At 41.3% G+C, this 27,610-nt stretch overlaps 2 protein-coding genes across 6 annotated transcripts in view; both read right to left on the reverse strand.

Moving 5' to 3' along the window:
* The window catches only part of LOC144480260 (erlin-1-like), a 30,596-nt gene extending 16,272 nt beyond the window's left edge, over window positions 1–14,324 (reverse strand). The window contains exons 1-3 of one of the 5 annotated variants that reach the window (XM_078199573.1): window positions 14,250–14,324; window positions 7,723–7,845; window positions 987–1,068 (exon numbers count right to left, since the gene is read on the reverse strand). In XM_078199573.1, the coding sequence (XP_078055699.1) occupies window positions 987–1,068; window positions 7,723–7,838 (198 nt within the window). In that variant the 5' untranslated portion in view covers window positions 7,839–7,845; window positions 14,250–14,324. Of the gene's footprint in view, window positions 1–986; window positions 1,069–7,722; window positions 7,894–8,828; window positions 9,029–10,199; window positions 10,296–14,249 lie in introns of those variants that run through there. The other 4 variants (XM_078199577.1, XM_078199574.1, XM_078199576.1 and 1 more) reach the window with 4 other exon arrangements.
* An 11,518-nt stretch (window positions 14,325–25,842) lies between these two features.
* The window catches only part of chuk (component of inhibitor of nuclear factor kappa B kinase complex), a 72,346-nt gene continuing 70,578 nt past the window's right edge, over window positions 25,843–27,610 (reverse strand). Inside the window, exons 21-22 of the mRNA XM_078199578.1 lie at window positions 27,204–27,303; window positions 25,843–26,497 (exon numbers count right to left, since the gene is read on the reverse strand). Of these exons, the coding sequence (XP_078055704.1) occupies window positions 26,450–26,497; window positions 27,204–27,303 (148 nt within the window). The 3' untranslated portion in view covers window positions 25,843–26,449. The remainder of the gene's footprint in view (window positions 26,498–27,203; window positions 27,304–27,610) is intronic.

Below are 27,610 nucleotides of genomic sequence, written 5' to 3' on the forward strand. Positions count from 1 at the left end.
AGGAGCAGCAAAACAGACAGCACATCCCGACACACCACTTCTAATTGGCTGCCCACTACATGATCACGATTGATATAGAATCAAATAATCCTTACAGGAGGCCATTCAGCCCATCAAGCCTACACAGACAACAATCCCACCCAGGCCCTATCCCCGTAACCCCTGTATTTAACCCTGCTAATCCACCTGACACTAAGGGACAATTTTTAGCATGGCCAATCAACCTAACATGCACATCTTTGGACTGTGGGAGGAAACCCATGCAGACATAGGGAGAATGTGCAGACTCCACACAGACAGTCACCCGAGGCTGGAATTAAACCTGGGTCCCTGGTGCTGTGAGGCAGCAGTGCTAACCACTGTGCCACCCAAAAGGATTGACTAATCTTTTCTAATCTGCTCGGGGATCCCACCATGCGGATCAAATTCCACCCAATGGGTATTTGAATATCTTCCATTGGTATTTGAATTGATCTTCCAATTGCTATCTATTGCAATATTAAGTGGTCCTATCTTTCCCTTTGAATTCGAACAGTGTTATATGGAAGTACTTATCATCACTGCCTTCTGGAGTGGACATGCAAACCTGTGGCAATAAACAATGCATTTTGACAATCATTACAGTTCTAGACTATCAATGGTCTTCTAACCTAATTTCCAATAACTACGAAGAACAATTCGTAACCCTTTGTCCAAAGATGTGCAGGTTAGGTTGATTGGCCATGCTCAATTGCCCCGTAGTTTCAGGGAGATTAGGAGGGTAAACATGTGGGGCCTGAGTGGGATTGCTGATGGTACAGGCTTGATGGGCCGAGTGGCCTCTGTAGGGATTCTAAGATGTCACAACTAAAAGGATTTAGAAAAAGAACCTTCCAGAAAATCACAATAGCAGTACAATTCTCAAAGTTATTACAGAACGCGGATCAGACGAGTCACAACTGCATCCCACCTTGCATCTACTGGCAATTTGAATAAGGATTGCTAACCTGAACAGATCTGAAGTGTGTAATGAATGGTATCATAATGTGGTATCCTGGTGAACTTGGACTGGCCAACAAAGCACCACCTCTAAAGATAAGAAAAACAATTAAGTACATTTTACCAAAAATAAATTCAGTGTCACACAAAAACGTATCACAGACAACATCAATGCAGCATATAATAGGCCTGTATTTCAGTTTAACTGTGTCCTTAAATTTGGGAGAAATTATATAGGATTTACATAAGAACATAAGAAATAGGAGCAGGAGTAGGCCATCTAGCCCCTCGAGCCTGCCCCGCCATTCAATAAGATCATGGCTGATCTGACGTGGATCAGTACCACTTACCCGCCTGATCCCCATAACCCTTAATTCCCTTACCGATCAGGAATCCATCCATCCGCGCTTTAAACATATTCAGCGAGGTAGCCTCCACCACCTCAGTGGGCAGAGAATTCCAGAGATTCACCACCCTCTGGGAGAAGAAGTTCCTCCTCAACTCTGTCTTAAACCGACCCCCCTTTATTTTGAGGCTGTGTCCTCTAGTTTTAACTTCCTTACTAAGTGGAAAGAATCTCTCCGCCTCCACCCTATCCAGCCCCCGCATTATCTTATAAGTCTCCATAAGATCCCCCCTCATCCTTCTAAACTCCAACGAGTACAAACCCAATCTCCTCAGCCTCTCCTCATAATCTAAACCCCTCATCTCCGGTATCAACCTGGAGAACCTTCTCTGCACTCCCTCCAATGCCAATATATCCTTCCTCATATAAGGGGACCAATACTGCACACAGTATTCCAGCTGCGGCCTCACCAATGCCCTGTACAGGTGCATCAAGACATCCCTGCTTTTATATTCTATCCCCCTCGCAATATAGGCCAACATCCCATTTGCCTTCTTGATCACCTGTTGTACCTGCAGACTGGGCTTTTGCGTCTCATGCACAAGGACCCCCAGGTCCCTTTGCACGGTAGCATGTTTTAATTTGTTTCCATTGAGATAGTAATCCCATTTGTTATTATTTCCTCCAAAGTGTATAACCTCGCATTTATCAACGTTATACTCCATTTGCCATATCCTCGCCCACTCACTCAGCCTGTCCAAATCTCTCTGCAGATCTTCTCCGTCCTCCACACGATTCACTTTTCCACTTATCTTTGTGTCGTCTGCAAACTTCGTTACCCTACACTCCGTCCCCTCCTCCAGATCATCTATATAAATGGTAAACAGTTGCGGCCCGAGTACCGATCCCTGCGGCACGCCACTAGTTACCTTCCTCCAACCGGAAAAACACCCATTTATTCCGACTCTTTGCTTCCTGTCGGATAGCCAGTCCCCAATCCACTTTAACACACTACCCCCAACTCCGTGTGCCCTAATCTTCTTCAGCAGCCTTTTATGGGGCACCTTATCAAACGCCTTTTGGAAATCCAAAAACACCGCATCCACTGGTTCTCCTCCATCAACCGCCCTCGTCACATCTTCATAAAAATCCAACATGTTCGTCAAGCACGACTTTCCCCTCATGAATCCATGCTGCGTCTGATTGATCGAACCATTTCTATCCAGATGCCCTGCTATCTCCTCTTTAATAATGGATTCCAGCATTTTCCCTACTACAGACGTTAAGCTGACCGGCCTATAGTTACCCGCCTTTTGTCTCCTTCCTTTTTTAAACAGCGGCGTAACATTAGCCGTTTTCCAATCAACCAGCACTACCCCAGAATGCAACGAGTTTTGATAAATAATCACTAACGCATCCACTATTACCTCTGACATTTCTTTCAATACCCTGGGATGCATTCCATCCGGACCCGGGGACTTGTCCACCTTCAGTCCCATTAGTCTACCCAGCACTGCCTCTCTGGTAACATTAATCGTATTAAGTATTTCTCCTGCTGCCAACCCTCTATCGTTAATATTTGGCAAACTATTTGTGTCCTCCACCGTGAAGACCGACACAAAAAACTTATTTAAAGACTCAGCCATATCCTCATTTCCCACTATTAACTCCCCCCTCTCGTCCTCCAAGGGTCCAACATTCACTCTAGCCACTCTATTCCTTTTTATATATTTATAAAAACTTTTACTATCATTTTTTATATTAATTGCTAGCCTAGCTTCATAGTCTATCCTTCCTTTCTTTATCGCTTTCTTAGTCTCTCTTTGTTGTTTCTTAAATTTTTCCCAATCACTTGTTTCTCCACTATTTTTGGCCACTCTGTACGCAGCTGTTTTTATTTTAATACTCTCCTTTATTTCCTTCGTTATCCACGGCTGGTTCTCCCTTTTCTTACAATCCTTGTTTTTTGCTGGAATATATTTTTGCTGAGAACTGAAAAGGATCTCCTTAAAAATCCTCCACTATCCTACCTGCCAGCCTGCTCTCCCAGTCTACCTTAGCCAATTCATCCCTCATCCTATCATATTTCCCTCTGTTCAAACAGAGGACACTGGTTTGAGACCAAACTTTCTCCTCTTCCATCTGAATCAGAAATTCGACCATATTGTGGTCACTAGACCCAAGAGGGTCCTTCACAATAAGATCCTTAATTCTACCTACCTCGTTACACAATACCAGATCCAAAATAGCTCGTTCCCTCGTCGGTTCCGTAACATGCTGTTCAAGGAAACTATCCCGACAGCATTCTAAGAACTCTTCCTCCATTCCACCCTTACCGACTTGAGTCTGCCAGTCAATGTGCATGTTGAAGTCCCCCATGATTATTGCCGTTCCGTTTTTACACGCATCCCTTATCTGCTTGTTTACAGCCCTCCCTACCTCAACATTATTATTTGGGGGCCTATATACCACACCTACTAGTGTCTTTCTCCCTCTACTATTCCTCATCTCTACCCATAATGATTCCACGTTTTGTTCCTCAGAGCCTATGTCATCCCTCAGTACTACCCTGATATTATCTCTTATTAATAGCGCGACCCCACCACCTTTTCCTTCCTGTCTATTCTTCCTAAACGCCTGATACCCCTGGATATTCATCTCCCAGTCCTGGTCACCTTTCAGCCACGTTTCTGTAATGGCCACTAGATCGTACCCACTTGTGCTGATTTGCACCATCAACTCATTCACCTTGTTCCGAATGCTTCGTGCATTCAGGCAAAGTGTCCTTATTCCAGCTTTTATCTGAACCCGCTTTGATGAGTCGCGAACACCGTCTCCCTCTACTCCCTTATCTAAATTACCGCCTTCATTCACTTGCACCCTCTCCTCTACCATTAATTTTGTAATTCCCCTTACCCCTGCATCCTCCCCCCCATCAATTAGTTCCTTGATCCTAGTCAACTCTTCTAGCTCCCCTCCCCCCAACCTATCTAGTTTAAATTCTCCCCAGTAGCCTTAGCCAACCTACCGGCCAGGATATTGGTCCCCGTGTGATTCAAGTTCCACCCGTTTTTTGTATACAGATCACCCCTGCCCCTAAAGAGGTCCCAATGGTCCAGGAACCTGAATCCCTGCCCCCTGCACCAGTCCCTCAGCCACACATTCATCCTCCACCTCACTCCATTCCTGCCCTCACCTTCCCGTGGCACAGGCAGTAATCCTGAGATTACTACCTTTGCTTTCCTCTTTCTCAGCTGTCTCCCTAATTCCCTGTACTCCCTTTTCATGACCCCTTCTCCCTTCCTACCCACATCAGCGGTACCAATATGTACCGCTACCTCAGGCTCCTCTCCCTCCCACCTCAGGATTTCCGGGACGCGACTAGCGACATCCTGGATCCCGGCCCCAGGGAGGCAGACCACCATGCGAGAATCCCGCCTACCTCCGCAGAAACGCCTGTCTGTCCCCTTCACCATCGAGTCCCCGATTAATACCGCCTTCCTCCTCTTTTCCTTAGCCCTCTGAGTTACAGGGCTGGACTCCACTGCGGAGACACGGCCACTGCAGCACAGAAACATACCATGTGGCTCAACATGTCTATGTTCCACACAAGTCTCCTCTCCATCGTGCATCATCACACCCCAAATGCATCAGCCCTGGCTCAATTGGTAGCACTCTTGCCCAAGTTGCAGGTTCAAGTCCCACTCCAGGACTTGAGTACAACAATCAAGATTGGCATTCTGATGTAGTGCTGCACTATCGAAGATGCTGTCCTTCAGATGAGATGTTAAGTAAAGGTCCATTCTTTACTTTTAGGTGGATGCAAAAGATCTAGTGCCACTATTTTGAAGAATAGGGATGTTAGTCTTGTGTTCTGGTCAACAGGAAGGAATATAGGAGCAGGAGTAGGCCAATCAGCCCATCAAGCTTGCTTTGCCCTTCAATATGATCATGGTTAACATCCACTTCAAGAGGATGTGGACATCGCTGGTTAGGCCTGCAGTTCCTGCCCTTGAGAAGGTGGTGGTGAGCTGCCTTCTTGAACCACTGCAGATCATGTCTTGTAGGATCACCCACGATACTGTTAAGAAGGGAATTCCAGGATTTTGACCCAGGGAAGTGAAGGAACGGTGATATATTTCCAAGTCAGGATGGTGAATGGCTTGGAGGGGAACTTCCAGGTGGTGGTGTTTCCATGTGTCTGCTGCCGTTGTCTCTTCTAGATGGTTGTGGTCATCGGTTTGGAAGTTGCAGTCCTAGCGAATTGTTTCAGTACAGCTTGTAGATGGTACACAATGCTGCCACCGCGCATCAGAGGTGGAGCGAGTGAATAATGAAGGTATTAGTGTGCCAATCAAGGGAGCTGCTTTTTCCTGGGTGGTGTGGAGCTTCGAGTGCTGTTGTAGCTGCACTCATCCAATTGTGGGGAGTAGTATCCAATCACATCGAGCAAACAACCCCAATTCTGACCTTATGATGGAGGTCATGGATTTTTGTCCGAGGACACTACCCTGAAGAACTCTGGAAGCAATGTCCTGGAACAGAGATGACTGGTCTCCAATAACCAATCTTCATCTGTGCTACGTATGACTCTGACCACTGGAGTTTTCTCACCCCACTCCAATTTTGCTAGGGCTCCTTGATGCCACATTCACTCAAATGCTGGTTTGACTGATCTCACCTCAGGAGTTCACCTTTTGTCTATTTTTGGACTAAGGCTGTAATCAGGAGCTGGATGGCCCTAGCAGAACCCAAACTGAGTGCCAGTGAGCAGGTTATTGCTCAGTTAGTGCCACTTGAGAGCACGGTCAATAACACATCACTTTGCTGATGATTGAGAGTATACTAATGGGGCGGTAATTGATCGGGTTGGATTTGTCCTCCTTTTTGCACACAGGAGGAACCTGGGCAATTTTCCACACTGCTGGCGAGTTGATGCCAGTATGTTAGCTGTGGTGGGATTTGAACCAGTGTCTCCTGAGCTCTGGATTACTAGTTTAGTGACATTACCACTACGCCACCACTTCCCCATTCAAGATACGCTGCAGTAATCTGCCAAGCCTCCTTCGACAGCACCTTGCAAACCGTAAGCCCCACAGAAGGTCAGAGACAGCAGGGAACACCACCATGTGCAAGTTACGTTCCAAGCTACATACTATCCTGACTTGGAACTGTTTCACTGTCCCTTCACTGCTACTGGGTCAAAAACCCTCTAACAACATATGGATGCACCGAGACCAGATAGACTGCAGTGGTTCATCACCAAGTCCTCCAGGGCCAAGGAGGTTCCGGATAGTAGATGATGGGCTGATAACATCTCCGCATAGTGATGTAATAGGCACTCATTGTTCCACGTGCATACCATAAATATCCAAATTTCACCATCAGCACCAGGAGTAGGCAGATGAGGGGTATAATTCTGTCTCCATTTTTGGCAGTGAACACAGAAAATGCAAGTTGGTAAACAATTTTAACCCAGTTTCTAAAAGTGTTGTAATGATCACTTTAGAACAAAGTTCCAGAAATCTAATCTGCTCAGCTAAACAGTATCCAAGGAAAATACCAAGCTTAGAGTAGCTATACTGTTGCAATGGTGTAATATGTCAAATAAGCTGACAGGCAAACTCCACTCTCATCATTTATCTCTTCTCTTTCAAAAGAATTGTGGAACAATGTAGAAAATCTGTCCATAAGTAAGGTCTCTGTACTGGAAAGCTTCATGGTGTTATAAAGAAAGCTGGGGTGCCACGGCAGCACAGTGGTTAGCACAGCTGCCTTACAGCATCAGGGGCCTGGGTTCGATTCCCAGCTTGGGTGACTGTCTGTGTGGAGTCTGCACATCCTCCCTGCGTCTGCACGGGTTTCCTCCGGGTGCTCCGGTTTCCTCCCAAGTCCGAAAGGCGTGCTGGTTAGGTGCATTGGCCGTGCTAAATTATCCCTCAATCAGGCGCTGGAGTGTGACGACTGGGGGATTTTCACAGTAACTTCATTGCAGTGTTAATGTAAGCCTACTTGTGACACTATTAAATAAACAAAATTTAATCAAGGATTGGGTGGGCAAAGAAAAACATTCTTAAGCGTACATAACCTGAACATTAACTTATCTGCTCTCTCGATAATAACCAAGTTGTTGTGCTTCTCCATTTCTTAGTTTCAGATTTTCAACACAACAACCAGATGCTCCCCACCCCAACCAATACATATTTAAAAAAAAATAAATACTGCTCACTTCCAAAATTCACAAATAGGATCAGAGACATTTTGAAATGTCTATTCAGAGGAAAATTGGGACTGCCCAATTAAATGCCAAGATTTGCATCTTAAATTGAGATAAGATGGTCTCCTTACATTTTTATTCTGTATGTCTCAAATCTGCTACCAGTCAAATGATTTAATACCTGTAGTAAATGCCAAGGTGTCCCTCTTCAATCTTGTGTATGGAAGAGTAAAGGAAGAAGGCTACCACTCCAGTTAATGCAGCCACAACTGCTCCAACATGAGTCATTGTCATCATACCTTATCTGCAAGGAAGGAGATGGAACAGCGGATGATAACGAAGCAGGGCCACACTGAAACAAATATTTGACAATCATAATCTGATGTACAAGTTAGCATTTACTTCTCCAAAGATGAAAGCATGGAATGTTCAGAAATGAACATGTGCTGGAGAAGCAACTTCATATCATAACTTTGCAATATTGGAGCAGCTTAAACAGGATTTTGACATTCGATTAATTAGCAAAATGTTTAGAAAAACCTACTTATATTTATAAAGATGACAGTTATGTGCACTTACTTAGCACCTTAAAAGTAAACAAATTAAAGCAGCAGAATCTTGTGCTTAATCATCGCGAAACTAAACTTCAACACTGGAACATTTTCTGAACCGCTTTCAATGTCTTGGTAGCATCAGCATTGTTGAGTCTACTCTCCAAAAGGAATCTGCAAAGGTTTAAACTTTGCCAAGTAAAGTTTCCACTCTTCTCCTTTCTTAATCTGATCTGGTTTCAGGAACACAAAGCTTTTCTTAATAGGTCAATTTGCACCGTCAATATCAAACCCAACTTTCTGGTTTCTTAATCTTCAAGGACAAGAATGCAATATTTGCTGTCAATTGTGAAAGGGTCACACGTTATGAGAAAAAAGATCCTGCGGTAGTAAAAAGTTACCAACAAGTTACTTAGTAACCAAAGCAAAACTCGTTTCAGGCAAGACAGCTTTACTGGTTTCTTACATGCTGAACCAAACAATAAAGTAATTTGACAACACACTGCATCAATCATACCTGTAGCAGTAAATAATAATTTAAACAATACTTTTCCCAGTTAAAAATACTGCAGATACTGTGCCTAACATTGCTCAGAAGATTGAGAATTCATTCCCACTATAAATGCCTGATCTCAGTAGAAACAGCATTTTTATAAATCATAATGTATGCATGCACATTTAAACTCAATACTGCTTTCCCCAATCAGGAAGCAGCGCCATATGTTAGATCACAGACCATCAACTCAAATGGCACGTTGCCCAAGTCAGACATTTTTAATATCAGGGAGGTCAGTGGGTAGCATCCCCTCCTCGAGGCCAGAAATTCCAGGTTCAAGTCCCAGTTCCAGACTTGATGGCCGTGCAAGCTATGTGCATAATGTGATCCAACAGGTAGGTCATCAGTCTGTAAATCTTTCCAATACGCCTGACGCCAGGCTGTAAGAGTGGGAGAGTTTCCTGGTCAGCCACAATGCAGAAGGCAATGGCAAACCATTGCAATACTTTGCCTACCATAATCATGGACCAATCAAATGGAAGTCCATGGTCGCCAAAGCCCTCGAGCATGGCACCCAAAGGAGCAGGATTCTTAATATTACTGAATTAATTGCCCTAATACACTCATTTACTTATAGCACACACCCTGATATTTGATATTGTAAACCATGTATTTGGAGTCCTATGTCTTCCAGCAGCAGTTTACAACTGTGGTCATGCAGGATATCATTCGTAAATTAAACTGTTGACATTAGAAGCTAAACAAAATAGAAAGAACTCAAATATTCCAGGCTAAAGGGACTATACAATTTCTACAAGACAGAGTGAGGCTTGCAAATTAGTGTTGAGAAACAGCTCAAGGTGCAATGTACACTAATTTTCTCATACAGTATTAATGAATGTTCCTTCAATCATTGCTGAATCAATGAAAATCATATACGTTAGTGTCTCAAAAAGATCAATCTAAAGCAGGCAATGTGAAAACATTTGTATGCAAGTATTGTCAATGGCTATGTGGGGAATTTCTGATCAAGTATAGATGATTATCTTAAATCAATAAATCTCCTACAGGTAGTTCCTATCATAGCCACCTGGAATGCACTATTATCTTGTGACAAATCAGAACAGGAGTTTATCATCTCTCTATTTTTTTAGATCAGGGATACACTTTACAAATATGGCAAATGCCACAGGTGTGCCCTGTGGCCCTACAGATCCTACAATCAATGTTCAGTACCACAGGGAAATAACTGGCTTGGCAAAATTCTGCATACATGAACCAGGAACTGTCCAAAAGCCAAATCAAGTTAATGTTGCACACATTGTTTTCCTCTTTTGAGCTTGACCACTGACATTTTCACCAGATGCTGGGCTTTCATTTCCATAGCTTGAGTGTTATATTGAGCTGATTCTGAGTCTACTGCCTTTTTACCCCATTGCAGCAGCAATGCCAAAGCTGCCGTGTGTGTAGATACTAAAGCTAGTATGTAAACCCAACCCAGAAGTAACCCTTTAGCATGTTTAGTACACAGTGATCCACATTTTCAACTTCACTTTGGGGTTTTAATTTCCTCTCTACGATAGAATTCAAGGTCTTTTAGTTTTACGCTACCTTCTCGTACTTTAGCAAGGGGGTCACACACACTCACTCAAAGCTCCAAGTCTTCCTTTGCCATTTCCTTGAATATTTTGATTTGCTTTGTCCCTCTTGCAGGTTAGAATGTGATGGCATCAAATTATTCAACAAAAGCAGTGCTCCGAAAGTCTCAAGAATGGAATATCAGACACAACTTCCACTGGTTCCCTAAGCACAGAGATACAGTACTCCACTATAACAAAAGGCTCTCATTTCCACTTTAGCACTGTCAACGTGTACCAGCATGCATGAGAATTCTGATTGCCCCCAGCCCATCCCATCATCCTGGATTAGTTACATTTCTGCATTCCAACATGAATTTAGCACAGCCATCATCTTCCTGCTCTCAGAATTCTGACACTAAATCAATCTCCAGGTGTCGTTCTGCTGCATTCGATCCACCTTTTACTCCCTCTCTCCTTTATCGCATTTAAAAAGGGGTGACAAAGGACAAAAAACTATTTCCCTCCAAGGACTAGTGACTGCAGGAAAGCCTGTGTCAATAGCGGACGTAACTCAAAAGCAAAAACAGATTACCCCCCCCAGGTCGAGATGTCATCTCTACAGGTTGGATTGTTTATCTTCAAACTGTCACTGACAAGGGTGGTACCACGCACTGGCAGTTGACAAAACTCACAGGAGGAATTTTAATTCACTATCTGGTTGTCTGCTCAGATCATCCAGAGGTTTAACATATTATCACTGATATAGTGTGGCAATGAACCAGATATCGGAGCTTGTTCCTTTATCCCAACATCATAAATTTAGTTTAACTGTTTAAAGTTTATTTATTAGTGTCACAAGTAGGCTTACATTAACACTGCAATAAAGTTACTGTGACAGTCCCCTAGTCGACGCACTCCGGCGCCTGTTCGGGTACACTGTGGGAGAATTTAGCATGGCCAATGCACCTAACCAGCGCATCTTTCGGACTGTGGGAAGAAACCGGAGCACCCGGAGGAAACCCATGCAGACACGGGGAGAACGTGCAAACTCCGCACAGTGACCCAAGCCGGGAATCGAACCCGGATCTCTGGCGTATAGAGGCAGCAGTGCTAACCATTGTGCCACCTGATGCTGCAATCAAGCCAAAAAGATGTCCTACCTATCACACAAATGAGTAACTTGATACATGAATTTTAGTGCCAATGTGATACTCGGTACATAGGCTGTATACCCTGAAGACCAGCAGATCATGTCAAACCAAAATGCGTCTGGGACATGCTATATACCCATCCAGTCCGTGCTTGCGAAACTCAAAACAGTGTCTAACATTGGCAACATTTTCTAAATAATTCTCAGTGCGTTAAGAATTACGCTGATAACCAATTTAAGACTAAGTTAGGCTCAGAGCATGGTGCATTTGCTTGTATTGGAAGCTGCAGACAGAATAAACATGTTTTAGCTAAACAAAAATAAGCGACAGCCAATCACCGATTCATTCCTTGCCCTGGTTTAAATTTCAAATAATGCCTGGCAGTCATCTGTCTGTCACCATCAACTTTTTTTTTTAAATCTATGGGATGCAGGCATCACTGACCAGGCCAGCATTTATTGCCCATTCCAACTGCTCTCACAATGTGTGGCTAAACCATTTCAGGAAGCATTTCCTGTGGATATAGGTCAGGTAAGGTTGGCATTTTTCCTTAGAATGGTTATTTGACAACCAGCGACAATGGTTTCACTGTCACCATTAGACCAATTTTATTGAATTCAAACTTCATCTGCTGTGGTGGCATTCGCACCCGGGGTCCAAGAGCATTAGCCTGGGTCTCTGGATTACACATCCAGTGACAATACCACTACGCCATGGCCTCCATCAAGCAGTATTCTCTTCTCAAACAGCATAAATTGTTTCCCCTTATACTGCCATTTTTGTGAAGTGTCCTGATGAGTGAAAGACAAAATCCTTTGACACGTCTCCCTTTTCAGTGATACTCAAGCTCCATACTACCAAATGCCTGTCTGACTCCATTCTAGTTATGATGTGGAGATGCCGGCGTTGGACTGGGGTAAACACAGTAAGAAGTCTCACAACACCAGGTTAAAGTCCAACAGGTTTATTTGGTAGCACAAGCCACTAGCTTTCGGAGCGTGCCCCTTCATCAGGTAAGTGGGGCCCACTTACAATCTACTACAGTTTCCAATGCAGAATGGCTTGAAATCAGACACTCTCGGCAAATTAATCAAATTTGCAGCTGATACCAAACCAAGAGGGTTAGTGAACTAGAAAATGGCAGCTCAAATTACAGAATAAACTAAATTAAATGGCTAAGTGGTCAGAACAAAGGGAGATTAAATTTGACGTCGGTATATGTGAAGTGAAACACTCGAAGAGAAGTGGAAAACACCCACGCAGCACGATTGGGTGAAATAGCAAAAGATGAAGCTGAAAAAGACCTTTGTACACCATGTGCAAAATGGCGGGATGCCAATAGAATATTAAAATAACTTGCAGTTATTTAGCACTTTACAACTAAGGAAGTACTTCTGAAGGGCAGTCACTGTTGTAATGTCGGATCCACATCCAATTAGCACACAAAGTGCCACAAAAAAGTGAAAATGACCAACATCACCAAGAAATAGCTGAGGTATAAATTATGTCGAGGAAAAATAGCATTGCGGGATCTTTTACATCCACTGAATTATTCAGCCAAAACAACTGAATACGTCAGGAGATTTGATCGAACTTTGCAGTACTCTGGTCAGAGTACATCAGAAGAAGTGTCCAGTTCTGGTCACTGAATCATTTATGCCCCGGTGATAATGTACAAGCCTCAACAGTTCTCAGGCATGGAGAAATTTGGGCTCTTTAACTTTGGAAGTAGGTGAGTGAGAGGGATTTTATAGGAGTTACAGAAAATTATAAAGAGTGTAGAAAAGGAAAAATACCTTAAATTGCAAGAGTATGGCAATGGGTTATAGGTTCTGGAACTCTCAAATGATAATTAACTTGCCTCCCAAGTAAGCACCATCACTCCTCTAAAGCCAATTTGAAGCTCTCCCAGCAATCTCATCCACAAACCTATCCTGGCATTTCTGCATGCAGATATCCACTCCATCTGACGAAGGAGCAGTGCTCCGAAAGCTTATGGTATTTGCTACCAAATAAACCTGTTGGACTTTAACCTGGTGTTGTGAGACTTCTTACTGTGCTTGCCCCAGTCCAACGCCGGCATCTCCACATCATTTCTGCATATGCCATGCAGTTTCAATTGAATTTTTAATATTTGTTCAAACCTCTCAAGCGGCAAATATTCACTTTCTGATTACGTCTTTGCATAATTAGCAGCAAATCAAAACATCTAAGTTACCCCAACAACACCCAAGAAAACAGAAAATAAATTGACATCTGGCAAACTCGTATGACGACACCAGGCAGGGGGAGGTGACTGGAGCTTCGAGATAAGAGGCCTCAGGAAGCAGGGAGGATTATTAAGAGCAGAAAAGCTTAGGAGAGTGAACTGTCCGGGGGCGGGGGGCGGGGGGCGGGGGGGGGGGGGGGGGAACAAAGGACAACAGAGGAGCCACACAAATTCAGAACTGGATAAAGCTGCACCCCATCAGGTAGAGTTGAAAAGGGAAGGGATGGGGATTTAGAAGTCTGCTTTGCTGAATTAACAGACAAGGGGTAGCAAATCTGAGAGCTACAATACATGGATCAGGGGCTTGTGTGGGGGTGCAGTTTGGAAAGGGTGAATGATTGGAAAGAGAGCAATTCTGGATGCAGATAAAGGCACAGAACAGGAAATGAGCACAATTAGGAGTTTGCACACAAACAGGAAACATTTAAACACAGTCAATGGGGAAGGGGGGGGGATGGAAATGTTGAGCTGCAGCTGAGAATGGTGTTGGGCTGGGCAGGGGGGAGGGGCTTTGCTCTCCCCGCCACTGCGAAGTCTAAAAAAAATAAACCAAGTGTTTGCTGTGCATGAAGTAAAAGTTGGGGATTGGAGGGCGGCAAGGCCCCGGGGACCGAGCCTCTCTCTCTCTTTCCCTCCCCCGCCACCCGGAGCCGCTACTCACCGTCCCCCGGTCCCGCCGCCTTCCACAGCACCGACTACCCCAGCCACCGCCAGCTTCTTCACTTCCGGGTCACTCAGTTAACCCCTCCTTAAAGGGGAGGTCCCCCACCCCCACATCCCCTTTAACCGCCCTGCCGACAAATACTTCAGGACTCCCCACCAGGCAAGAGAAGTCTTTGCAAGGAATGATTTATATTTTGTTCCTTCCCCCACCCAAGTTTTGTGATTTAACCAAAACAAAACCTCATGACCTTCAATAATCTAATTCTCCCAGCTGTCAGAAACCAATTGTTTTTAAAAATTGTTTTCCATATGATTTATTTCTTTTTAAAAACAATAATCTTTCAAAGTTGCCTGTTGTACAGAGGAAGAAGCTATTGCAAGGGGAAAAAAATGTGACCCTCCTGGGAATTAAATCTAAAGATACAACCATGTATTGTGATCTATCACAATGGACCATGCCCCACTCACTATCACTCAAATTATCTGGTCATTATCACATTGCTGCTTGTGGGAGTTTGCACAGCAAATTCACTGGGGGCGGGATTTTCCGCTCGCCCCAAGACCAGAAAATCCCCGCCCGAGGTCAACGGATCTTTGCACGGTCCTGTTCCGCCCATTACGATTCCCATGGCGGGTGGGACTGGAAAATTCTGCCTGTTTCCTACCTTACAGCTGGTGGCTGTAAACTGCTTTTTTTTGGGGGGGGTCCTGAGGTTATGGAGGGTGCTATGTAAATGCAAATCTTTCTTCTTGACAAGTTACATGTTTTCTGTGCCCCAGATTAGTGCTGCGAAATGGTACCAGCATCAATCACTCCTGGGTCACAGATAACACAGCCAGATTCAGAGTAAAACGCTCTCTACGCTGTCCTAACAGCAAATCTCACTGACAAAGGTACAGCTCATACTGTATTAAACACTCCAACTATTTTGGGTAGACTCAGCTGTTCCTATTTTCTGCAAGTGCAATTACTTTGGCTGCTTCATTCCCTGTCATTGGTATTGGATTACACTTCGCATGGACGGACTGCAGCAGCAAACGTGGTTGGGAGGAGAAGAGCAATGTGGAACAAGATGGATGAGCTGTCAAAATGTATTTCAAAATAAGTAACTCTCCGCCACCTGTCTCAATCCCTTCACTGCCACTATGTTGTCTGACTGCTTGTCCAGTTTTGAATGAACTGCAATTTCCACCAGTTAAACACCTCAGCCATTATCTTCAGTGTCGACCACTGACTTCATACTTTTGCCACCGATTCCATTCCTTTTCCCAACATAATTTCATTTGAAATAAGCTGTTTGCAACTGTAACATCCTATTTGATCCTGAGTTGAGCTTCTGACCCTATACCCTTCCATGAGAGTTAACATACACTATCTTACGTCTATGTCCAAATGCAGCAAGAGCTGGACAATATCCATGCTTGGGCTGACAAGTGGCAAGTAACATTTGCGCCACACAAGTGTCAACATCTCCAACAAGAGAGAATCTAACTGTCGCCCCTTGACATTCAATGACATTACTTTTGCTGAATCCCCCACTATTAACATCCTGGGACTTAGCATTGACCAAAACTGACAAGGAGAGTAGACACATGCGAACACCACCATCTGGAAGTTCACCTTCAATTTATTCACCACCCTGACTTGGAAAGATATCCCTGTTTTTTCACTGTGGCTGGGTCAAAATCCTGGATTGCCCACCGTAACAGAACTGTAGATGTACCTACACTAATGAACTGCAGTGGTTCAAGAAGGCAGCTCACCACCACCGTCTCAAGGGCAATTAGGGATAGGCAATAACTGCTGGCCCAGCCAGCGATGCCAACATCCCTAAATGAACAAAAACAAACTGTTTGTATGATAACATAATCCAAGAAAGTAGCATTCTAAACCCTTTGCAACCTGGACTGAAAATGTGTACCAAATGCATGTACACCACTTCATTCCCTCTTACAGGGGATCACGCATGCACTGGGGAAGATGAGGCATGGTATTAAAAGATAAGTTGTTTAATTTCACATTAAGATAAAAGTAGAGAATAGCTGCATTGATTGTAGCTCAAACAGTGCTCTGACCAAGGTCCATCCAGACTTAAAACGTTGGCTATATTCTCTCTCCAGATGCTGTCAGACCTGGTGAGATTTTCCAGCATTTTCTGTTTGTGTTTCATATTCCAGTAGCTACAGTCATTTTGCTTTTATCCAGTTGCAGGCCTCAACATTTCATTCTTCCACATTAGGACATGGAACAAAGGATGTAATACTACAGGTATGAGTTTTTTTGTATTATGTAATAAAACTAATTGTTTACAATTTAGGAAAAACTGACATTTTGCATATCAACCAGAATTAATCCCTGTGCTTTAAGATTTGTGAGAAGATACTTTTTAAAAACAAACCATTAAAAGCAATATTTTTCTGAAATACTTTTTACAGTTAGTGGTTAAAATGCGAAAGCATGGCACGGACATATAAAAATATCACAATGAGTGATATTAATCTTTAATTTGGTCACCTGATCAAACACATATTGACCTATTTAAAAGGAACTTCTAAAAAGTAAGCAAAGATTCTGTTTTAAGATGGCTATCAAGTCATCTGATATCTGGTTTTACGAGTTGTCAGTTTTCTGGACGGTTCTAATGTGGAATACAAGTAAGACATGTCCAGACAGCCTCCTATGGAATTTCACATCTACTAATGTTAAAAACTACTTTAAAGGATGAGCTGTAACTGTACTGTTGCTCAACATTTGTGATTCTATGAAACTACCTCTCATGCGGAGACAGAATGTCTACCAGGAAAATAGCTATATGGAAAGATGTTCTTCCTTTCTCATCTAGATGGATAATGGGTCAGTCAGGAAATAATGTCTGAGACATCCCATTATTTAATCACTTCAGCCATAAAGCAATAGCCATAATCTGTCCAGACATACACTAAGCAAATACCTTCCAAAATCATTATGGGGAGAAAGTTCATGTGAATAGAATAGCCATTTTTGAAGTTCCTTTTACTACAACAAACAAGCTATTAAGGGGTTGTCTGGAAGAAAACAATGGGGCGGAAATACTTTCCCTGTCCCTAGTTCAAGACCCTACTTCTATCACGGTTTGAAATCTGGCACAGAAACAGAGAATTTCCATCAATAGGAGCCTCAGGTACAAAAATCTTTGACTTTTGGAAAAGACATTAAGTTTTTTTTTAAAAAACTACCTCTGGAAATACAGTTTACCTGGACTCCAACTCTTGGAATTTCAAGACTACTGTGAAAAATATTCAGCTTCAGCTATTGATATCAGTGAATGACTCATAAATAGTGAACTCTTTTTTTACCTTTTAGAATTGAATTTATAATTTGGCCTCAGTAACTTGTCACTGTACGACTTGTAATTTTGCATGTTCGGGTGCATGTGTAGATGTTGCTAAGGTCAAGCAAGGTTTTTACCTTTTTATATATCTTTATATCTATATCTGGGTGGATTTTTAGCTCAATCGAAACTTATCCTTTTGTGTTTTAAACTCATGGACACCTGCAGGACTGGTTTCTTTGCAGCCAGCATGTAAATAGTCAAAGTGCCATTAGGAACAATGTATATAACTTGAAGTTTAATTTATATTTGCATTTGTGAGTTAAGAAAGGAGGAATATCATTTGTTTCATTTAGAGTTTTTTGTGAGCTTGATGCCAGGAAGTCTGGAGGCTTTGGTTGTATACATGCATTTTTAATGAGGTATTACAACTCTTGAGTAATGGGTTACAAAGGAGTTAGTAGTTTGGTGAATTTTTAAAAAAAGAAACTTTGCTGTTGCTTAGGGAGACACGGAGAAAAACAGAAGAGCAGTTTAGTCAGTGTGTGCATGCCAGAGAGTGAAGGCAGAAGTTATAAACTCTCTCATAAGAAATCCTGCAAGACTACTGGGGAACTGAATTTAGGGAACTCATGTTTGCTCTGAAACAATAATGATTTTAGATTGCAGTTTTTAGATGACTCAGGGAGGGATGCTAGTTGGGGAAAAAACATTCAGTGTATACTCAGAAATTTACCGGAAGAAAACCATTTGCAATTCAACCAAGCAAGAAAACTTTGTGTGGTAAATCTTCACTGGGGTTTTGGATCTGTAAAGGCATGGCAGAGATAAAAAGAAATGTGCGCGTTTGAATCATTTTCTGACATTTGGATCAAATTCTTTCCTAGTTTTTTGTCTAGTGCAATTTTCTTGTAGAATAAATATTTTACTGTGTGTTAAAAGTGCACTGTAAGAAGTCTCACAACACCAGGTTAAAGTCCAACAGGTTTATTTGGTAGCAAATTCCATAAGCTTTCGGAGCACTGCTCCTTCGTCAGATGGAGTGGAAATGTTTCCACTCCATCTGACGAAGGAGCAGCGCTCCGAAAGCTTATGGTATTTGCTACCAAATAAACCTGTTGGACTTTAACCTGGTGTTGTGAGACTTGTTACTGTGTTCACCCCAGTCCAGCGCCGGCATCTCCACATTAAAAGTACACTGGCAGATTCTTGAGAATGTGCTCAGTGAGTGACAACCACGGCTTCTAAAAAAACAAATTTAGGATCCATCAAGCTCTGGGATCTGACTTGTCGAGTATTAGAATCAGCTGGGATTGTAACAGCACAGATGGTGGGCGTGATTCTCCGGCCACGCTCGCTCCAAGACCGGAAAATCCTGCCCGAGGTCAACGGACCTTTGCATGATCCTGTCCCGCCCCGTGGCAGGCAGCATGGAAAAATTCAGCCCGATGAATAAAAATCTTAATCCAGACAAATTCACAAAAGAAGCCCTGTTGTGGTCAGTGTGGCATAGTAGGGGAGTCATTGTTACCCTTCCTCACATGGTTAGATTACAAAAAAAACTGGGTACGGGGGTGGGGGGTGCAAAACTGGAGTTGCTCTGAACTGCAGTACTGCCAGGATTATGAAAAAGGGAAGTAGATTACAGAAATAATCTTGAGGAAGTGTCGTCCTGAACATTGTGGAAAGCTGGATTAGATCTGTATTATAATTGTGGGTGCTATGGAATTGGATTGGCAGGATGTCTCCGGGCACAGAATGAAAAATGAAGTACAAACCATTATTGAATCTTTCATTGAGAAACTGAATGGAATGAGAATGGTGTAAATTATTTTTATATTCTATTTGACACATTGCTGTGGTGATTGTTCCTTTAAGGGCAACACAATTGCATAATAGATGGTTTACAATGTTTGTTCATCATTTATCATTAGTGAATGGAGTTCAAAGATAAACCACAGAGGAATTTAGTCATGACAGACCAGTGGAAATTAGTCTTTTAAAACACAGTAAAATTGACAGGTATGAGAGAATTATAACTAAACTGTGAGTTGAAATGTACCAAAAAGTGTGGTCTAGTGCAAAACCTTTACAATATTTACACATATAATGCAGATAAAGATATTGGCAGAATTCTTCAGTATCGTACACCCCACTCCCAGCAAGAACAGAGAATTTGGTGCTCAGCCAAATCTCCATTCACTGCAGAGGGATTGGAGAATCCCAGCCACAGGCGAGGTCAGAGAATTCCAGCCATAATCTCGACACTCACTTAAATATAGTTACTTACAATGTCACACAGCAGTAATTAATCACTTGCAGCTTTGTACGACCAAAAAATGGTTTCGCACAGCAGAGTCAGAGTTTGAAACTTCTACTGCTTTTCCTAAAGAAATTCCATCCCAGCCACCACAGAACTCCAACACCTCATCCAGACTGGACCTTTAGTGAGGAATTGAAACACTGCTGTGTTGCTCAAAGAATTCTCCACTCAAGACATTGATTAATCTGCCTTTTCTTTTGAGTTTATCATCCTGCTGTGCATTTCCAGCAGTTTTAGTAAATAAATTTATCAAGACTGTTCCACTTTTGGATCACACTCAAATGAGAGTAAAACTATTTTGTGGACTCAGTTAACAAAGTTGTTCTTAAGGCAGTAACCAGTTAGAGGAAAATTACACACAAGATTACATAGGATATGCAGCACAGAAGCAAGCCATTCGGCCCAACCAGTCCATACTAGTATTTGTGCTCCAGTTGAACCTCCATCCATCTTTCTTCTTCTACTACTGAAACACTCTATTCCCTTCTCCCTTAAATTCTTGTCTCGTTTCCACTGATGTACATCTATAACTATTTGCTTCAATCCCTCTTTTTGGTAGCAAGCTCCACATTGTCACCATTCTTTGGGCAAAGAAGTTTCTTCTGAATTCACTATTCGATTTCTTGGTCACTATCTCAAGTTATGCTCTTCCTCACAACAAACATTCCCTGTCAAAACTGTCAAAACTACCCATATCTCTACTAACATCCTTCAGGAATAGGAAGCTATCAATTCTTGCTGGCCAGGTCTATGTGTGACTCTGGTCCTTTAACTATTGATTCTTGATGTCTTCTTGAGGTGGCCTAACCACTCAGTTGTCAGGGAAACTAGAGATATGCCAGAAATGTATTCTCTGCCCCTCAAGAATAAACTTTTAAAAAATTAAAAGCTTTCTCATCAGGATTTTTATTAGAGAACAACACGGGAACTCTCACAGTGAAGGTTGGAGCTTGGTACAGAAAGACTCGCTGGTATTTTCACATACATACTAAAATTATTTTACAAACAAGAGATCATTACAAAGGGGCTGAATAGAAGCAAGGTCGATCCACTGTTGAAATCCTTATCCAAGCCTTTGATACCGAGACAGGATTTTCCAATGCACCTCTCTCCAGCCTCCCACGTTCTATTAACTATAAAGTTTGGGTAATCCAAAACTCTTGCTGACCTCCACTGACACCCAGTTAAGTAATGCCTTGATTTTAAAATCATCTCTCGATAGCCTCACCATTCCTCAACTCTAACTTCCTTCAGCCCTACAACCCTCAGAAATTTCTGCACTCTTCCAATTCAAATTTACTGACCATCACAGATTTTAATCGCTCTACCACTGGCAGCCATGCCTTCAGTTGCTAAAACCCTAAAGCTTTGCAATTCCATCCCTATACCTCCACACCTATCTTTCCTCCTTCAATATGCCCCTTAAAATCTACCTCTTTGAACCTGCCCCAAAATCTATTCATTTGGCTTAGTGTTCAATTTAATTTGATCATGCCCGAGAAGTTACTTGGAGTGCTTTATTATGCTAAAGACACTATATAAACACAAATTATTGTTGGTAAATTGCACCCTAAGAATGGAAAGAAGAGAAAAACTGATCCAAATGAAGAGAACAATATTTAAATTTATAACTTTTTAATGTCAATTTGCAACAAAATAACTCCACAGCAGTGGATTTGAGAACCATTTACATTTTGCACAGTTTACATCATTTATCAAAGTCACCTTGGTGCATACAATAGATGCAAGATGTCAAATATACAAATGAATGACAGAACCAAAATTATATATTTTTACTACTTCAGAGCTACATAAATACAAATTAAAGTTTAAAACGTAAAAGTACAAAGACAATAACAAATTCAACATGAGCAATTAAGTATAAGAACTTAAAATGCATCAAAAATAAAACAAAAATTTAAGTTTATCATAACTGATACTCTCATATCTGTTGATCTTCGGTTATTAAAGGAATTTGGACATGTAACTTTTAAAATATTCATCAATAGAATTAATTTGCTCAATCATTTCTTGTGCTTGAACAAATGCTTCTGGTTTTATGATAAATTAAACCAATCGTACGATAGCTTTCAGGATAAGAGTAAAATATGTATTTTCTTATATTTGCTATTATTGATGAAAAAGACATGAACACAAAGCAGGCATGTCAACAATTTCATTATCGATAGGTGGTGGTGGATAATATACCCATTGTCTAACATGTTGCATACATTGCAACGATGTGAAGCATTTTAATAATAACGTAAACAAACAATAAAAATTAAAACAAGATTCAAACAATGTTACATTTTAAAAGTGCAATCAACGCTGTCAGAAGTAAAACTGGAAAATGTACAAGAGATACATGGCTGACAGCAGCACAATCTGTTTGTTGTGTAAGAGAGGATGCCAGCGTGCTATGAAGAACCAAGTATATTCACTGTCTCTCTCCACTGATCCTGTATATTCTTTACATCATATATAAAATTTAGACAAGTGTTAAAATGTACTTCCAACTTATCCCAATATTTGTTGCATTATCTCCGTGCAATCCCAGTTTATACACAAGGTTTAAAGTGGTTTATGCCTTCATTGAAAGTTTTTTCCCCCTTAAACCATTGTAAACATGTATGCACTAATGACACTGCTTTACAAAATGATACAGGCAACAACTTATGGTCACTGTCTTAAGAAATCAGAAAAGCAAAATAATTTGTGAGGGAGCTCTGCAAAACTTTTCATCTGATTTCATATTTCAAGGTCCAGCCTCAACTAGCATGACAGCAGAAATACACACAAGATTAGATAAAAAGAAATTTCCCGTTCATACTAAATCAACAGCAAAAGCCCAGGGGGTAGGTAATTATACCATGTCAGGTCATTGCAACTCACAAAACAGTAGGTAACATTATTATGCATAAACATTGGGTTATTTAGTATAAATAAGTGTATTCTCCACTTACATTGTTTGCATGACAAAAGTAATAAAATAACTTCGGTTGTCAATGATTCCTACAGAACCAACCCATGGCCAGAAATATTTCTATCTCTCACTGTTTGTCAGTTATATTATTTCAATTTATATATGTCAATTAAAAACAAAAATATATGGATTTGTTACAGTGGCAGATACATTTCACAGTTGGTCACAGAACTAGCAAAAGGTTTTAGCTTGATGGCTGACTGAACAGATAATTGAAAAACCAAATCTTTTTGCATCTGTTATTATCACATTAAGATGGAAATTGGTCAAAGGGTACTGGATCAGTTAGGAACTATACAGAATGTTGAGCTAAGCAGCAAGTCATACAAGGTCAAGACCAAAATTTCCATCAGTCAAGTTGCCAATTTCAGTTGTGTTGCTAATGTCAGATTCCATCGCATGAGTCCAAAAAAAGTTCAGCAATCCCTCGGCTGCTGGGTCAAGTCAGCAATCAGTTTTGTAGCGTCACTGGTAGTGTTCCTGGAGCAATAATCTGCTCTTTGAGCCAAGTACTTGGTCCAGGAAGATGAGGAAAGAGGATGTGGAAAAATATACTCAAAGAGAGTTTCATCCTCAAAAATAATGAAGTACAGGGAGATGTAGCTCATACATAGGCCAAAATTCTCCATTCTCGTTCGTGGCTGGGATGTTCAGGTGCTGCTGAAAGTAAATGGGGTTTTGGCTGGAATGCCAAAGTTTCCATTCTTGCTAGCAATGTGTTCCGCCACTGATAAGACTGGAGAATCCCACCCACAGTCTAGCACTTTTCATTCAACCATCAGATACATTAGATCAGTTATAAATAACCAACAAGTAGGACATTTATACTGCAGGACACAATTTAGCAAACCCTTAGATACAGGATGAAATCTCATCCATTCTGTCACAGAGATAAAAACATTTAATAGGTGAAATGTGAAGACATTGATCCTGTATTACCTAGATTCTCAATCTGAACAATTTCAATAAAGTAGACAAACTCACTGAACAACACTGGAAACTGTCTGGGGAGTTGAAATCATTGTATGTGGAAGTTATTTTGCTTCAACCACAATTGGTGAATTTTAGTGCTCAAAATGGATAGAGTAAACCTCAAATTGGCCAAGAGCATGTTTGTGGAGAACAGCATTAATTACTTAACCACAGAGGAACAAAATGTCCTTCAAATATATTCCCAAAGTAGAAGAGGTCATTTGTAGAGTGCAAACTTTTCTTGCCTCTGCATATAAAACATCTTTCATTGTAATCTTTGTTCAAGGTTTGCCCTTATTTACAGTTAGATTTCTTAGTTCCCTTTTCCATATTTCCCTCCAAACTATGGATTTTTTGAAAATTTACCCCAGCCTTTTAGCTCAAGATGGAGAAAGAAACAAATGTTGGGTGAACTTTGAAATTATCTTTTTACTCAACCTGCAAAGAGTTGAACACAATTTAAAATCGTAGCACCGAATCTTATGAATGTTAAAAGCTAAAGTGAGAATTAGAAATCATAGAAACCCTACAGTACAGAAAGAGGCCATTCGGCCCATCGAGTCTGCACCGACCACAATCCCACCCAGGCCCTACCCCCATATCCCTACATATTTTACCCGCTAATCCCTCTAATCTACGCATCCCAGGACACTAAGGGGCAATTTTAGCATAGCCAATCAACCTAACCCTCACATCTTTGGACTGTGGGAGGAAACCGGAGCACCCGGAGGAAACCCACGCAGACACGAGGAGAATGTGCAAACTCCACACAGACAGTGACCCAAGCCGGAAATCGAACCCAGGTCCCTGGAGCTGTGAAGCAGCAGTGCTAACCACTGTGCTACCGTGCCGCCCAATTGGGGTAGGACACCCAATTTGGACCAGGAACAAGTTTCAAATTTATAACAAAGCCACGTTCTAGATGTTTTATAAATGCAGTGTCATTTATAAAGACGAAGGTCATTTTCATTGACCTGCTTAGTCTTACTACATTCCACAAGTAGGAACTATATTTTCATTATTTTTAAATCATGATGCTTTAGCAGTAATCTCAGATATCATAATAGTATACAAATTTATATCACTGAACATTATAGCTGCATAGAATCCTATTCTAAGTGGCAATTGATGCAATGTTAGAGACACAGCAAGTTTTAAAATTGATTTCTACAAACATCATGGAAGTTTTCTAAAAATTAAGACTTCAGATTACGCACGTCACAAATATTGCAGTAAAGTTTATAAAATGCAACTAAATGAATGCAACTTCTAAGCCGTGAAGAATGTTTGTGGTTGCTTTTCAGAAACAAACTAGTAATAGGAAAATCTGAATAAAGTAACAGCCAGGAGAATTTCATTTTTGATGTTTGTATAAAATTCATTTTGAAACCTGTATGCAAAGCCTTTAATTGGTTTTCCATCCTTGGTAGGTTACTCTGTGTACACTATCAGTGGGGAATGCCATTGTACAGGGGTCACAACTTCAGACCAGACCAATTATGGGACACCACAAAATCATGGTAGTATCTATGGATCTTTGGCCACTTCAAAGTCATGGCCCATTGGGACTACTACGAGATGCAGGAAGGTACTCACCCCTCCAGGGCAGCACGGTGGCACAGTGGTTAGCACTGCGACCTCACAGCACCAGGGACCCGAGTTCAATTCCAGCCTCGGGTCACTGTCTGTGTGGAGTTTGCACATTCTCCCCGTGTCTGCTGGGTTTCCTCCGGGCGTTCCGGTTTCCTGCCACAGTCCAAAGATGTGCAGGTTAGGTGGATTGGCTATGCCAGCTTGACCCTCATTTCAGGGGGATTAGCAGGGTAAATGTGTGGGGTTATGGGAATAAGGCCTGGGTGGGATTGTGGTCGGTGCAGACTCAATGGGCCGAGTGGCTTCCTTCTGCACTATAGGGATTCAATGATTCTATTCTATGATTTCCCAAGTGATTTAGTAGGGAGATGGATTTTAATTGCTATATGAGGACCAAGTAAGTGTATTTCCAAGTAATATATATTCTTTTAATAATTAACATTCTTTTTCATATACAATATAGAGGAGAATTCAGAAAAACGTTACATCTTGAAATTTCCTCCCCATTAAGTAAATACTGATGTAAAGTAGCAAGCAAAATAAAAAATACACTGCAAATGTTAGACGCATACAGCAGGTCCAGAAGTTGTTGATAAAAATAGCATGACATTTGAGGTGTAGATCTTCCAATTTCAATGAACAACCTCCACTCAATGCAAATCCACCTTTTCTCTTTCAATTGCTGACAGACTAGTTTTGTATTTCCAGCAATTTCTGTTTTTATTAAACATCTAACAGAATCTTACCTGAACTACTATCATCGTAACTGTGGTATAAAAATGAAGAATGACAAAGCCAAAAGCAGTTTAATACACAGGTGCAGTATTTTCTTGCATTATCCTGTGCAGAAAGAGTGCAAGTGAAGTCCAAGAGATGTGGGTCTGAGGCATAGCAGGATTCAAGTTCCAGACTCCAGAATTATGCTTTTCTTCATAGTGTTCACAACAACATGATTGACTCAAGGTTTTCTGGTGTTCAGCACTCAAGAAATCAACTGCAATGCCGAAATATGTATTTCAGTGTCTGTCTGATAACGTTTCTTCAAGCCAGCTCCAATCTAGAGACTGAAAAAGAAGAGTTGATCGATACTGACGACTGGGTCAATGACTACAATGAAAGTCAATTTTTCATTCACTCTACCCATCTTTTATCTTACCAAGTATAGACTTCCACAGTGTAATAGTGAAACTGATAAACCTTCAGGTTAACTAAGCAATAGACATCAGAGATCAAGTACTTACAAGGTACCAGACTGCTCTTACGTCCAGACAAAACAAATTAACAACCTTGTGAACATCAATATCCCTTAGCTTTGATGAAAACGTTTACATTGTCATAAAGAAACAGTGTGATGGTCATTGATTTTACCATAGGAGACTTAATATTGAATTTATATTATTGAAATTTATATTAATTCATAATGTTAAGATTTTAGTAATAGTTGAAATTTATTCTCCAAACACTGTTGAATTGCTAGAGTGTTTTAGTGGTAGATGATTGTACTACCAGGATTTGTAGCAAAATTGCATTGCAGCAGACATGGTTACCTATTGCAGCAGTAACTTCGATAATACTGCAAAGGAAACCATGTTGTTGTAATGCCAGCGATTAGGGAGTGCAAACAAATTAATCAGGCTTACCAGGTCATAATTCAAATCACAGAAAAAAAACCTCACAGCAAAACAGTACTTTAAGGAAATTTCAGTACTCTAAAGAATTAGCATTTTCTAAAAATATTATCTGTTAGTTGAAATTCTGAATAGTTCTTACCGATATGCTGTTATTCTGTTCTAATAGAGTTTCCCGCATCAAACTGTGCAACTGGCTGCAGAAAGTTTGGTTCTCTTCAATGACAGACATTGAAGATTCACTGTAGGGAATAAAAATAAGATGTACAATGAGCTCATCAAGTGGATTATTGTGTGTTCAACAATTGGGGTTGATATCAAGACTGGCAGTGTACGTAACAGACACCACATTTTGAAACCAATGTCTTTTTACAGAAGGCATGTGAACACCATGCTATTTATTAGCTTTTCTCCTTCTCACATATTTGGGTTTACACATTTTGAAAGCATTTCAGACATGATGATTAGCATCTAAAGCAAACAGCACGTTTCAAATATTCACAAAAACAAAAGTATAGAACATTAAAATATCATTGCATCTCAAGAGCA

This window comes from Mustelus asterias, chromosome 28 (assembly GCF_964213995.1).
Source record: "Mustelus asterias chromosome 28, sMusAst1.hap1.1, whole genome shotgun sequence".
NCBI lineage: Eukaryota > Metazoa > Chordata > Chondrichthyes > Carcharhiniformes > Triakidae > Mustelus > Mustelus asterias.